Source organism: Tuber melanosporum (genome assembly GCF_000151645.1).
Source record: "Tuber melanosporum whole genome shotgun sequence assembly, scaffold_31, strain Mel28".
NCBI lineage: Eukaryota > Fungi > Ascomycota > Pezizomycetes > Pezizales > Tuberaceae > Tuber > Tuber melanosporum.
The window spans coordinates 577,040-591,467 of record NW_003298986.1 but is presented as its reverse complement, the minus strand read 5'-3'; the positions used below and the strand labels follow the sequence as shown (position 1 = coordinate 591,467).

Here is a 14,428-nt window from a genome sequence, read left to right as displayed (position 1 = left end):
GTCTAAGTTTCCAGTCCGTCGGGCACTTGGTAAATCGTGGCTCACCACTCGAAGAATATATCGCACAAGTCATTTGGTAGCAGAGGCCGGAACAACCCCAAACAACTCCAGAAATTGTTCTGACAGCTCCGTAACGACATAACTATCATACATTTTTCTCTAATCTTTACCGATCAGCTATCCAGGTTCCAGTAGTGTAAAGTGAGCGAGGTTGATATTCGAAAACTACTTGTACTAGGAATACAGTGCCGGTATCATGGTACTGGCATGATGTATCTCGATGCCTGAACCCCCCCCCCACATCCGTGGCCCCGAACAACAAGCACTACCATCGCCACTCGGACTCATCCCAATTGGCCAACTGCGGTTGACGGACAGACAGACGAGCAGTGCCTCGTGACTATAGAATTTAAACCTGTTGGGGTTACAATTGTACGTACCACAATTACATAGAATAGCAACCATCATGGTTACCGGTAGCAATAATCATAGAGACAACACTAGTCCCCCGCTGGATTTTAGCTGTATTCCCTCTTGTTTGGGAGCGAACGCTTTCGTGCAGGCGCCTTTCTTGATCTCTTTCTTCTGGAGCTGCATGTATATCTAAGGGCAATGATCGTGTTGCGACAACGAAGAAAATAGTCGAAATGTAGCTAGGCACGCTGGGGCCAGGTTTGGCAACAGTTTGGCTGAACTTGGTCAAAAAAAAAAACTCGGATTTTCAGTACAGTACTTAAATGGCTCAGCGCTCTTCGCCGGTGTATCATAATATCCTCGGCAAAAATCACAAAACTCAAACGGTTCCGGGGCCGGGATCGCGTGCCTGGCTACGAACTTGACGTTTCAGAGAGTCCAGGGAATACCAAGAATACCGAATAAAAACCCTAACCCAACCACACCCGATCATTTGCAAGCATAAAGCGAATCGCTAATTTGGGGTAAAGATGCCCGAAAGATAAATTAACGCTCACAATGCCTGGTCCCACTGCTCGTCGAAACCCGAGCCCACTTGCTACCACAATGCTCTGCAATAGGGCTTATAGTGGACACCTACTGTATGTGAGCTCACAATTTGACAAAAATAGCTGTTGGAGATCACGTTGAGGGATTGGATGGTTATTTATGTACGAGTATGCAGGATTGCAGGAGTCAAAAACGGTCCTGTACAGCAACAAACTTGTCATCGCGATGTTACATCGAGTACGTTTCTCGCCCACCATTCGCGTGTCGGCCGGAGACCCCACCGCGACTTCTGTTTTCACAGATTACCATTATGCTAGCTTGAGATAACTGCAGTTGCGGGGTGCCGGTGCAACTTGTGTTTTGCAATTTTCGCATTTTTGGGAGTTGGGGACACCCTCTAGCACAGCTGGCTCATAGTGCACTTCTGCCCGCCCAAGACCAACTCTATCGGGTTCTGATATCATCAAAGGGGTCAATCACTACGGTCAATGGAGCAACCGTGGGCGACCACAGTCTACATCACCTTTGCTCTGCTAAGCCGGTTTTCGTTCTGGGCAGCGTGGTCCTTGTCTTCTGTAGCTCGGACCCGTCTTGTCTTCACCGGACGGGACCACTGGAAGCATTGCGGGTCCCTCCCCCTTAACGGACTGGCCTCGATACTCGTGATGTCGTGACGTTTGTGATAGCGGTCCATTCCACAAACGCCACGACGTTACGAGTAGTACGGTAGGAATTACCACCTCTAAGGCAGTACTTAACCGGAGCCATAGGCCCCTACCAGAGCTTATTTCCACACCGCACATTCAGCGTAAGAGAGAAAAATGTCGAAATCGAAGGGTCAGCAGTCCTCTGCCTATCGCGGCCATGAGGAGGAGGTTGGAGGCAGCTCCTCCTCCGCAGCAGTCCCTCTCCCGGTTCAGGACGAGCCGTGTCGTTCTGGGGAGGTGCTACCGGAGTACCGCGATGGCGTTGGTGGATCGAAGCAGTTTGTGGGGGGAGAGGATGGAGAAGGAGTAAGAGGAGTCGGAAGAGGGGAGACGGAGGGAGGGGTTGACACTGATGCCCCACCTGAATTTGAGGTGTATGTTCCTAAGATGAAGCGGATCAAATCTGTGCGCACCGGTGAAACCCTGATTATTTCCCATGACGAACATCTTAATACTGATGGCGAGGCGCTCTACCGGTAAATTTCTAACTCTTCAATTTTGGATCTCTTTGTTTATTTGGTCGAAACACTACATTAGATGTTAATTTGCCTGATCGTTTATCATAGATGGTTGTTAGAACAGCGCTCGAGACCACCAAGCGTGTGCATCCGGATATGGGGAACTCACCGCGGCGGGAGAAAAGGCCGTAAATTGGTGACTGATTTCGATCTTTCCTGCGATCTTACCCATCTGTTACTGGAGCAGAACCATATAGGGGAACCGACTCTGGCGACCGTTCCACCAAATCAAAGAGCCCACCGCGGCCACGGGAGATTCAAATCTATCGCCAAGGACTTAGAAGAGGGCCGGACGGTTCGAGACTGGGCTGATCAATACTGTGAGGACCAATCTGCGCTCAAGGAGTAAGTTTTGCCCCTCATGATATCTTCGATATTTTCTATCGAGATATTAAACAGGCTATATATTTGATCATTTTGTTCATCCCCAATCCAGCCAACCTTTACCTGCGGTTTACATATTTATGCATTCATTTCCCCTTCCCCCATCTCATGGATAATGCTCATGCATCCGGTCATAGATTCCTGATGAAGAAAGTGGTAGTCGGACACGATCGTGCCTATCTGAAGCGCCAGATACAGGAGTGCGTCCGATCAACTGGCTACGCCCATAACTTATCCGTCCGGTTTCTAATTCACAATAAACGAGTAAAAGTCTATCCAGCAAATAGAATCTCAAAGTTGCGAAAGATAGAATGGTTCCGGTGGATATTCTACATCACCTTTCTCTGGATATTCGCATGGCCATACCTTTGGTTCATGACAAAACGGTATCACGTTGCTACTATGACTTGGAGAATGTCTCGCCTAGTGAGGGACGAAGGTGGCGGGACGCGACGAGAGTGTGTATTAACTGAGGAAGAATGGATGCACCGCTGGGGACCTGCCATTAAACGCGCCGTGAGGGCCAAGGAAAGAGGTTTCGTGTGCCAGTGGGGTGGCATTTGATATGATACGCCGGTATATCTCTCTAGTGACGCGGAGTTAGGGCTCCCGCTCCAACGGGAATTGCTATGATATGATACTGCCGACGGAGCTCCAGTTCTCCTCGCGGGCCTCGCCACTATCACGGTCGGCTCCCGCATTTCAGGGAACGGAGCCCTTGGATAGGGCGGGGTTTCAAGTTGGTAGATGCTAGATAGTGGAGATAGGAAAATAGAGACGAGGTTGTAATAGCATTGGTGTAATATACCTCATGAGAAAGGGCCTATGTTCTTTCCGCCTTCGAGTCCGAACGCCTTGGTGCTTGTATCATAATATCTTAGATTATTATTTTCTCCTCGAGTGAATGGTGTTGCGATGTTATTCATATTTTAAGCGACCGATTCTAGATCTTCCACCCCTTCCCCGCTTGTGCATCTAAACTACGATACAATAGAGCACCACACATCTTGTCACTCGTTTACGTGCTTGTGCTCGTGTAATACTGGTTAGTACCGGTAGGCAAGAAATGCCCGAGAACAGGGATTCGCAAAATACATGGCAGGAAAAAAAAAAGAGCTGTTCATATCTGACCGCACATACTAATTCACGATCCCTGTCTTCGGGCGTACGAGTAGTACCTCTAGCCTGCTACGAGAGGGAACGCATGTTGATTGAGCAACGTGTTGGGGCGGGGAGGGGAAAAGATCAGGGAGGGTTTTTTTTCCCCACGACGTATCCAGTGGTTTCGCGAGTGATGTCGCATTGAGCTGTTCGTTTCGCTGGTCCTTGGCCCCTCCCAAGCAAGACCAACCACCCAGCGCTGCTTGCGGGTTCCGGAACCGCTCTCCTATTGGCTCGTTTCTAACCGCCCAACTGCAACCCGCGGTTGCATCTTGCTTCCACTTGTTGCTGAGACATCAAACGTGTACCTCGATACACAACCGTTGCCAACCCGCCCCGCAGTACCACATGTACACCCCTCTCCGTAAAATGTAGTTGTGACCTCTCTTCCTGGGCCCTAGCAACTTTGCTTATGGTACTTTGTCAACGAACAACCTTCCGGTCCCACATCTAGTGCATTTCTTCGGCCAACACATCAAGATACTATCCCCAGCACGATCGGCGCCCCGGATGAAGTTTAGGGCGGTGCGAGAAATAGCCATTCAGTTGACTCAAGGAAAAAGAAGGCTGAGCTCGTCCCAAACCACGCAACGTACCGTTCTCATACAAGTACGATACTCGAGCATGGTACCATAGGATACCGGTAACTCGGGAAGGGGTTTACGGTGTGGTGGGCTGCCTTTGCTCTCTCACTGGACGGTGTCGGGCGCTTGGGGTTGGCGTGTTTTGGGTGGGTGCCCTGATGTACCGGTACGATATTTCAATGAGCCAATGTTAGGATTCCAGCACAGTGATTGCCTGATCTTTTGTTTTTTAGGGACGGGGTGGGGGTTGGGGGGGGGGGGACGAGTTCTCTGGGGGGGTCTGGGAGGCGTTGTACAGCAGAGTAGGCGGAAAAAAAGAGACCTATTGTGTTTCTAGAAGGCCTATGAGGGTCCGAAAGTGGTTTAGTGAAAACAACACATACATGCGGAATAATAAGTGGCGAGCCTACAACAACAATGGTACTCGAGTAGATGCGGTGATGGGAATCGGGAAGAAGAGGAATAGGTAATTGATGGACGAAAAAAAGAAAAAAAAAGAACACAACTGTGTGAACGAAATACCTTGGTAATAAACTTATGAACCAAGTTTTTCGTGGTCGTCAAATTGGATATAAAGACCCACCTGGACTCCGTCTCTGGTCACTTTTTTTTCTTCACTCCATCAGCATACTTTCGAGCGAGACTCAAGCAAGCAAAACCTTCCTCATAACCAATTCTATCACATCGATCACCTCCTTCAACACACCTCCCTTCACTCCATCTAAAAATGTCTTTTCACGGAGGCTACGATAATGAAGACGGCTTCGGCAGAGAACGCCCCCAGAAGGAGATCCTCTTCCGCGACGAGACCATGCGAGAAATCCTCTCTAGAGCCGCAGAAACTGGTTCCCACGACATCGGTGACGATCTAAGGGCAAGCATCTCCTCCTATTCAACTCCTCCCTCACGAAGTTCGACCTTCGGGAGGGAAGGGCGCAGGGAATCCCCCCCTCGCTCCTCCATTTCCCGCCAGAACTCCAACATGGTAAACACCCCACCCCGCGATAGCAACCACGGCTCCGGCGGAAGGACATACAGAGACGCCGAGGGAAACCTCGTTGAGACATGGGACGGGGATGAGGAACCCGCCCTTCGAGTACACAACTACGACCCCGAATGGAACGACAGCCCCAGGGCACCCTCACGCTCCAACACCGGCCTCTCCGTGCACAGGAATGCCGATGGCGATTACGTACAAGAGCATACCGGGTCTCAACCACTTGGTCTTAGGACCCACTCCCAATTCTCCCCACCCACTAGCGAGGGGCGCGGAAGCCCACCAATTTACCAGACCCGGGACCATGAGGGAAATCTCGTCCAGCAATATGATGGTGATAGTGGAGATCTTCCCATTCGCACCCATTACGATGACGACGAGCCCCAGCCGAGACCTGGACAGGTTCAGAGAACGAGTTCTGGGAGATATTATTAGATTGTTCCAAATACTTTTTTGGGAGGGAGTTTTTCGTTTTTGATCGGTTTTTGGTTCTGTTTTTTTTTCCTGGTGGGATGGGGGATGGGTAGGGCTGGTGTTTATCTTACAATTCACGCTTTTTTGCTAGATAAGTTGAAGATAGAAATATAAATCGTTGACGATTGAATCTTGTTCTGGTTTCTGGGGAGTTGGGGGCGAGGGGTAATTGAGTGGTCGCGGTAGTGAGGGGCGATATACTTGAGCTTTCCTGATAAGTGGTGGTGAATTTTTAAAACCGAGTGACAAAATGTGCATTGTGATCGGTAGCGCAGCATGAGAACCGCACCCAGACCAACCAACTGCACGCTACACAAAACCCCCCAGTGAAGATAGCTCCGAACCAAGCTACCTCCTCCTCAACCCAAATATCTTCGTCTGGCACCAGTTCACCCCAGTAGTAGCCTTCACACCCCCCCTCCCCCTCCCACAAATCCCAAACTTCCCACTCACAGCACGGAAACCCATCTATATCCTAAGTAGTGACTGGTACTTTCCTCCCACTCACGTAATAGCGATCTCGGCGGTGAGAATGGAGATCACATATAAACCCCCCGCAGGAATAGATCTCGAACTTCAATCACCATGGCGTAGCGTAAATACCTTCAGCAAGATGCTTAATCCCGTTGGGGAATATTGCTTCCGCAATTTCCCTCAGGTTTTCTTCTCTTGTCATATCCATTTGCTAACCATTTCATCAACCTCCTTTGCTAGAACCAGTAAAGGTGGTGGCCACCCCTGATTCGATATTGGAGTACCGGTATATGCACCGTCCACGGCGCCACCGCCACTCAGTCAGCAATTGACCACCTGGTCCTAGCATCCGGGGCAATGTCATTTTTGAGCCTTCAAGAAACAAACTTCTCCGTCGCTGTTACGGGAGCTACCCCACTTGTCCGCCTTGAACAAGTTCCAGCCATCGCCACTTGTTCGCAAATCCTAGCCCTGTGTTATACCCGTGGGGCATAGGCCACGTATTGGACTCCATCTGGGGAGTTCTTGCGAGGCCATCGCTCAGGTATGACCTAGCGTGCTACGGGGGTGAGTCCCTTTATCCCTTCATCTTTTTGTGACTTTTGAGGATTCGGTGGGGAGGCGTGAGAGGGGGCGATGATGCTGATGACGCGGGTGTTTGTGTGTGGGCCTCTGCCTTGTTGTCGATGGCGTGCCCATCGCACTGGGATTTTTTCTTTGGTATGGGTATTCAGTGCCGGAGGCTAAGCAGGTGTATACGACTATGGCTATGTGGGGATCTACGTGAGGATGGTGGTCTAAATACCGGTACTTGGGTGTGGACTCCCGTTAGTGCTGATTTGCTGACCGGGAGGACTATGGCGGAGAGGGATTGAAAAAAACAAAATAAGAGAATGAAATGGAAAAAGTAGGATACGGTTACACATGGTTACTCCGTATCTCTCAAGTCCGGATACCTTGCTTCCCCACACGATTCGACCCTCTGTGAGTTCTAAACCTCCTTCCAAGATAACCCGATACGCGGCCCTGGATTCCCACTTTACCAGACAGATCCTCTAGATTTTGACTGTCCAGGATGGCTGGGTGCGGCTGTGCTGTGCGCTATCACTTGCTGTTTCTTATCCGAAATTCATTGGAGACATAGTTATAATATACCTAATAGTATTCCGAGTTCCACTCTGAGAGAACGCTCGTTAGGTGCTGTACCCGACCCGAGTACGCCGCCCATGTTTAATAACCTTCGCAAATCCCTCCTCCCTCTGTAAAGTTGGGGCGACATGGAATATTCCCTGGATAGCTTCGATAATGCGGAAATGATCGCCATCATTTCATTTCAGAGGCGGTTTAAGGTACTTCGTGAGAACTGGAATAATTGGACCCCGAAAAAACCGACTTCCAGCCCTCCGCCGAGAACAAATCGGAATCAAAATATGACAGAGGTGGAAAAACACAGCTGCGTCCAAGCTGCCGTGCAGCAAGAACCGGAATAGCTGAACCTCCCGCTAGGATGTTGGAGCTGCCTTTCCCAGTAGTATCTATCTAACTCACCGCACAAGACCCGATCAGCTCGCAGCCGAGAGGGTCCAATGGTCACTTATATAACCCCCGAACCCCGAACCCTTCCACTCAATTATTCCTATGTAACCTCCCCAGCCCAACTGGCTACCGGTAGATTGGTCTGCTTGGTTCCTGCCACTCATATGATATAAGGAGCAGCTTGGCAAACCGTTGTTTGAGATGACTGTCATCTCAAAATACGTTTTGATAAGCACGTTTAGGAAAAATCTCTAAATGGGGTTTTTTTTGCCAATAACGCTCTGCCAAACAGCATGTAGTTTGGAAACTTATCGCTTAGGTTTTGTTAAAAATTTTGTGTACGGAGGTAGTTCTTTTCAACTTATCAATCCTCTTTAAAATAAAGTTTTCTACTATCATAATACTATTATTATGATATTATTGCATACTAGTATCCTCATAATAATAGACGTCCTATCAATTTTATATTGTAATCCAGGTATGTTTAGCACAATCCTTAACCCTACATGAAAACACTCCTGGAAACATGTTTGCAAAAACGTGTTTTGCAAACGACGACCTGCCAACCACTTGACTACCGTCATCTCAAAAACTTGTTTTGGGCCCGAAACGCGTCCCGAGATGACAAAACAGCTCCTATAAGATCCCGCACTATCAGAGATTTGCATGCGATTGAAACGCAAGTCTCATGTATGGTCTACGATACCAAGTCTGAAATTCCAACCCCGGCCCAAACTTTTCCGCAAGTTTTTTTTAAGGGAACAACCTGACCCAGTGAAACCCCGGATCGGGGAACAAAAAAAAGCAGACGACCAATCGCAAGACTTGTGCGGAAGATATTCTCCTTAAAGGATGCCCTAACACATTCCCTTGCTGCAGTGATAGTGCATAATCTACCCGCTAACTCCCAGCTTCGGTTCCGAGATTAAGTTATACGCCCAGTTTTTTTTCCCTTGGGGGGTAGCCTATGGACTTACGATACCAGCAGTCCTGGTAATACAGACTCCAAATTATGTGCGAATACATATCCGTGGGGAATTCATGCACTCCGTAGGCCCCCTTTCACTGGGCTGGGAAGGTTTCTCGTGAAAAGCATGGAATGTACTGTACATCACTCACGCATAATCACTCGTTGTGAAATTTGAATATACGCGCATCTTAAGAGGACCGGAAAATATTTCTTGTTTTTTCACCTTTACAAAGTATAGATAACAAGGGATATTAACGTCTGTAGTGCCCGGCACCCCCGTAAACCGCCAGTTCGAAAAGTATGGAATGGCAGTGATGGGGATTGGGGGGGAGGGGAAGGAAGTTATCTACCGCGGTGGAGAGGGCTGCTAGAAAAGCCAATGACATGAATATTTGTTACAATTGTCCGCAATACAGCAACAGGCCTCGGGTCCTGAACAAATAAAATACCGCCGAGAACACAAGAACATAGGGCTCGTGTACCAGCGGTGATGCCGACCGAAGATTGTCAGGTACGAGGGTATTGATAAGCATGACAGGACTCTCTATTCTTGTTTGAGTTAGGAGATCCTCGCAAAAAGTATCAAGAGCGGTGATACACTCAAGACATGAACCGATAAATACCAGTCACTGTCACTACTAACAAATCACACTGAACATGCCTTAATAAAAGACGGTTGGCTTACAAGGAGATCAATGGCGACAGTGGGGTTGATGGCAAATGATCACTTTGGGAGGCTGGTTCCGTTGTATCCGCACTAGAGAGTCTGCATAGAATTCAGGAATTATAACTTCTCTCATATAGATGGATCGGTGGAGGGAGAGGGAAAAAAATCACCGCCGATCGCGGACCTCCACCCCATTCTTTCAGGGCAAGGTCTAGAGTCGGGTTCAACCACCTGCCTCCCATTTACCATAGGGCGTCAGGAGTGGACCATTCTCCTGCCCTACATGACGGAACGTCCAATAAATACTCATTTCTGAGCAGGGATCGAACTCCTGGGCTCCTGCTAAGTGCACAGGAGTTAAATGGTTCTTTAACACTGATATTAACCACTGCGCCAGCTAGGAATTTCATACCATACTACCACTAGAACTAATACTTATCCTGCTAGTACGTGGATTTACCTTTTTTTTCTCACCAGCGGTCAATGAAACTATTTCGTATCTCCAAATATTTAATTTTGACTTACAGCGGATCTTACAGCTAGGACTAATACTTTTTGAATTAGCTCTGACCCATGAAAAAAGCAACCGGAGATTTCATGCAGTACCAATGGAATAGGACATCTTTCAAAACGCTTAACCATCATACCCTACCAGCCCCAGGCACAGGGAAAACAGTGTATTCCTTTTCCACATCAGTCCACCAGTGTGGAGATATAGCCAACTGAAGTTAAGATATCTCTTCAGAAACCATCTATCACATACCCCTTAAGATGTGCAGCTCGGGCCGAGTACTATCCACGGAACCCTTGGGGAGATATCCTCCCATGACTGCGTTTTTCCTCTTAATTTATTCACTGTTACAAATTTATGGATTTAAATCAGTATAAAAGTGTCCCTTCATCGGCAATTGTAGGCTCCAACACCGTGTGGGCGCACACGGAAGACTACCAAGCGCTGTTTAGCTTATTGTGGATACCGGAGCTAGTGCTTGTTGTCTCAGAAAGGGTTGTTCAATTATTGGCTAGCGTATATCTCTCGTGATTCGCTGGCCCTTGCGGGCATCTACCGTAATCTCCTGGGTTCAGAAACAAAGCTCTGGCAAGCCCTTTGGACGTGTTGGATCCCATCAACTTGTATTCGCAATTCCGCTAACCTGTCAAACTAAACCCATCTGGGGGGGGGGGTTGGTGCGGTGATATCGAATGATCTGATGGCTAATTTCAAGGGATTTTATGGCAGATACCATAACTATCTGGTTGTAACTGATCCAGCCCTATATGCGTTATGATATTATATGGGAACTGGAGGAGAAGAATAATCTGTTCAATTCTTATCATAAATTTTATAGGCTATACTACTATACCTATATTCAGCCCCTACGGATCTCGAACGATGCCGCTCCTAAGCCATAGCCCTGTGTCGGATGACTGCCTTGTGATCGGGGCTGAAGAGTCCCACAGCATTTAAGCTAATCGCTGTTTCTCCGGTCGGTTGAGAGCTAATTAGATGGGTTATTGAGAAAAATCACAGACCCTATACCAGCTAACTTAGGCTTCCCACAAAACACTACAGTTTGTCTTCGAAGAATACTTATAGAAGAAATTCGAGCACTTCTCATCTCTAGATTAGTTTTTTACGGGAAAACTTGGAAACTTGGAGCACTGCTACACCCTGGCTGCGGGAAAACTCTCTTGAGGACTGTTCTGTAAATTTATGCAGTGTTTATCTGTTCGGCTCCTAGAGCCCAATCTAGAACCTCCCCTAGCATCTTCAGGTCACAGCTCACTCATCTCGGACACCATGGCTACCTTGAGAAATTACTTGCAGAGCGCTCTCCACCCCTCTATGATCTAAGGCCTCGTTTTAGATAATGGTGAGGGCGAAACCAGCAACACAAGACTCCAATACTATTGACTTGTGGTACGTCAATAGAAGCAAGCTGCGCTTCTGCCATAAATGATAAAACCTAGCTGGGCGAAGGTTACCCCAAGCTATCCATACTAACTTATGAAAGAACTGCCAGAAACGTGCTTGCTCAATAGGAAAGGTCATGTAGTGTAGTCAGCCGGGAGCAGTCAGGCAGTGAGGACGGAAACCCACTGATCGACAGTATGGCGAAATGAGCTCTCTGTCATCACCACCACTCCCTATGCTGCCATAAGTCGGAGTAGCTCGTGCGCAAGTACCTGTTTGTCCCCGTGTAACCTGTTACCTGCTGTTAGGTGATACCCCCACACTTACTCTCCTGAATCTCCCAGTATACAGATTATGTGGGACGAGATCACTATCGTATTCACTCGCCAATGCATTGAGAGGAACCGTATTCAAGATCCAAACCCCTTGCCTACAAGTGCTCTCGGGAGTGCCGGTAGAGGGATTATAGTACTGCGCAGATCATACAGGTGACATTACCGGTATAGAAGCACATAGGTCCTGTGGGGGGGACGGTCATGCCAATCTCATAACGGGAATCTACAGTATGAGAAGGTGAGACAAACTCAATCTATTCACCACACCATTAAAGTTCATTCCCACACGCAAGCCACAACACGAATTCGCAATTTTTATAGATCATGTGGCTTCCTAGACGAATAATCGAGGGTTCCGTCCTCACCATTTGGTGGGTTGCCCTTGATGAAAGCAAGGGTAACAATCCCACCCTTCCCACCTCCCCATATTGTAACGAGTTGTAACGAGTTGTAAGTTGACACGGGTACGGACAGAATTTTTGATTACCTCGCTTTCATAGATACCAACATATCCGAAAGAGGCCACCTGGGGGGGCTGTTGAAAACCAGGGTGTGATTCCCATGATCCTTTCACGCATGGAAGCAAGCGTAACTATGCCTTCTCTCTCAGTAGTATTTGTGAAACAACTTGTAGTAGCCTTCAATTACGCTCCCACCACCACCCCGTATCCACCAAATAGTTCCCCCTATGATATCATTAGACACCAAAATTGTTGTGTGACACAGCGTCTCGTATATCTCCCATCAGAAGATTAGGTGAATTATAGAAGCCAAGACGGAGCGCGAGCCCGCATCACATGGCTCGGGATCATTTAACGTCACTCGCAGCTGAATTAAAACCTGATATTCTGATACGGTATGTGCTAGTCTGCTGTTCATATTGCCAATTTCACAGTCGCCATTCAATCTTACCGAGGAAAACATCCCGTCTTCGAGCGATGGCAGGAGGGTCTAGTATTTGTGGAGGCATCACGCTTTTCACCCTTCGCTCCCAATAAAATATCCCCAGGTCGTCCACTATTAAAAACAAGCTAGCGTGGAGGTGTAGACGGACAGATGGACTGGTTGGATAGATCTCGTTTCCGGATGCCCGGCCGATTGAGGGGAAAGAAAGAAGGAAACACTATATTTGGGACAGCAGAAAATCCCCCAGTCACGAAGCCCCACGGTACCGTAAATACCAGTTATTGGACTGGAACTGCCGGAAAAGAGTGGCCAAGGGAGGTACCAGGTCCGTATCCTTACAGAACACTCATACACGATAGTGGATGTTCGTATTTCTGCTAATTCCCAGCCGAGCCCCAACACAACGTGACACGAAGTGTTTACGACAACACAACATGGAATAAAAAAAGTCCCCCTGGTCCTCCTCCTCCATCACCTGTGCCCCTCTATATAAGAGAACCACAAGTCTTGCAGAATCTCAATTCCCAAACGCGGATCCTTCCCCATCATTTCCCATAGCAGCAAAATGAAGTGCATACTATCCATCCTCCTTTTCTCCCTCATAACCCTCGCCGCCCCTGTTTCCCAAAACTTTCGTCTTCGCATTCTACGCACCGAGGGAGCCAGTGGAGGGCCGTTGTCAGAGTATCTTGGGTTGAAAGATGGTGTGGCGGTGATCACTAAGAATCCGTCTGAAATTATCACAGCGGTAACATTCCCTAACCCATCAAACTTCCCTATCTACCAGAGGTACGATAGCAGAAACTAACAAAGAAAAAGTACCTGGACCCTGACCCCAATGGAATGCTTTACACGGACAAGAAAATCCCCGGTTATTTATTCCCAACAGATGGCACCGGTACACAAGTATACGATTTTCGCTTCGGCGGTATTCCAAAGGTTCCTCCTATCCCCCCCCTCCCCAACCGGTATATAATTTCCCCATGCTAACAGATAGCAGAGGGCCGACGTTTTATTTACAAACTTCACCTTCGTAGACCGTATCTGCCAGGTCTGCATGCCAGACAAAATACTTGCGTATTTCCAGCCAAAGGACGATCCCAGCACTAGATACGAGGGCCAATTTAGGGCTTACAAGGATGGGGAGGGCTGGACTCTCAAGTTCCACGCCTCGAAACCCCCGTCGGTTGAGGGTAGTGAGGGCGTTGATCTAATTCGGGAGGCAATCTAGACCCGTTAGGGTGGTGGTTGTGAGAGGACGTAATTTTTATCTTGCTATCATACACCTCTCCCTAGAGGAGAACCTCCTTTCGTATAGCTATAAGGAATGATACCAAAGACTCTTTTTCCCTTTCTTTTCTTTTCGTGTCTACTAGAGCATGTTGAACTCTACGAATTATCGTGAGACCTCTAGTCTTGGTTACTAATGGTACCGTATTTGGGCTATTCAATTCTGACCAAAACACGCGAGGGAAATTACCACCCTGCCCACAAGGTGAATTCGCGAGTGACGGAAAATGACCGCCATCTTGGCGCGTGTGCACTCTTGGCGGTCAGATTGATCAAACGCTACCACGAAAGAGGCACAGCCCATTTCATGATTAATTCACCTCGTATGAAGGAAGCCGAACTCAGAGGGCTCTCCTTCTTTGTTTGTTTTCCGGGATTCACCCCGATGTTATTGCAGAGTAGTTTTTTAGAAGGAGTCTCTTCATCCAAACCACATGCCAGCATACCGTAGTACGATGGAACACTCACCTTTCTAAAATTGATGAGCGAAGAGTCATCGCGAAAATGAGGAGCACGGGTACCTGTAATTGGGCGCAAGATCCTAAAA

General features: G+C 48.1%; 3 protein-coding genes; all 3 read left to right on the top strand.

Annotated features, from left to right (window-relative positions):
* Positions 1–987: 987 nt before the first annotated feature.
* Positions 988–2,537, top strand: GSTUM_00007070001 (uncharacterized protein; the record flags this gene model as incomplete). XM_002839144.2 has 3 exons in its annotated part: positions 988–1,055; positions 1,139–2,146; positions 2,237–2,537. The coding sequence occupies exons 2-3, from the start codon at positions 1,785–1,787 to the stop codon at positions 2,535–2,537; spliced, it is 663 nt and encodes a 220-aa protein (XP_002839190.1). The 5' UTR covers positions 988–1,055; positions 1,139–1,784.
* A 2,423-nt stretch (positions 2,538–4,960) lies between these two features.
* On the top strand, positions 4,961–5,985 carry GSTUM_00007069001 (uncharacterized protein). XM_002839143.2 has 1 exon: positions 4,961–5,985. The coding sequence occupies exon 1, from the start codon at positions 5,045–5,047 to the stop codon at positions 5,747–5,749; it is 705 nt and encodes a 234-aa protein (XP_002839189.1). The 5' UTR covers positions 4,961–5,044; the 3' UTR covers positions 5,750–5,985.
* A 7,143-nt stretch (positions 5,986–13,128) lies between these two features.
* GSTUM_00007068001 (uncharacterized protein) lies at positions 13,129–13,945 on the top strand. XM_002839142.2 has 3 exons: positions 13,129–13,339; positions 13,411–13,530; positions 13,592–13,945. The coding sequence occupies exons 1-3, from the start codon at positions 13,157–13,159 to the stop codon at positions 13,820–13,822; spliced, it is 534 nt and encodes a 177-aa protein (XP_002839188.1). The 5' UTR covers positions 13,129–13,156; the 3' UTR covers positions 13,823–13,945.
* Positions 13,946–14,428: the final 483 nt, after the last annotated feature.

What these genes read in the sequence shown, in the direction of transcription:
- GSTUM_00007069001 (XM_002839143.2), top strand. Translation starts at nt 5,045, where the DNA reads ATGTCTTTTCACGGAGGCTACGATAATGAAGACGGCTTCGGCAGAGAA.
- GSTUM_00007068001 (XM_002839142.2), top strand. Translation starts at nt 13,157, where the DNA reads ATGAAGTGCATACTATCCATCCTCCTTTTCTCCCTCATAACCCTCGCC. An exon ending in CGTCTGAAATTATCACAGCG is followed by an intron (nt 13,340 to 13,410) that starts GTAACATTCCCT and finishes ACAAAGAAAAAG; the next exon opens with TACCTGGACCCTGACCCCAA. An exon ending in GCTTCGGCGGTATTCCAAAG is followed by an intron (nt 13,531 to 13,591) that starts GTTCCTCCTATC and finishes AACAGATAGCAG; the next exon opens with AGGGCCGACGTTTTATTTAC.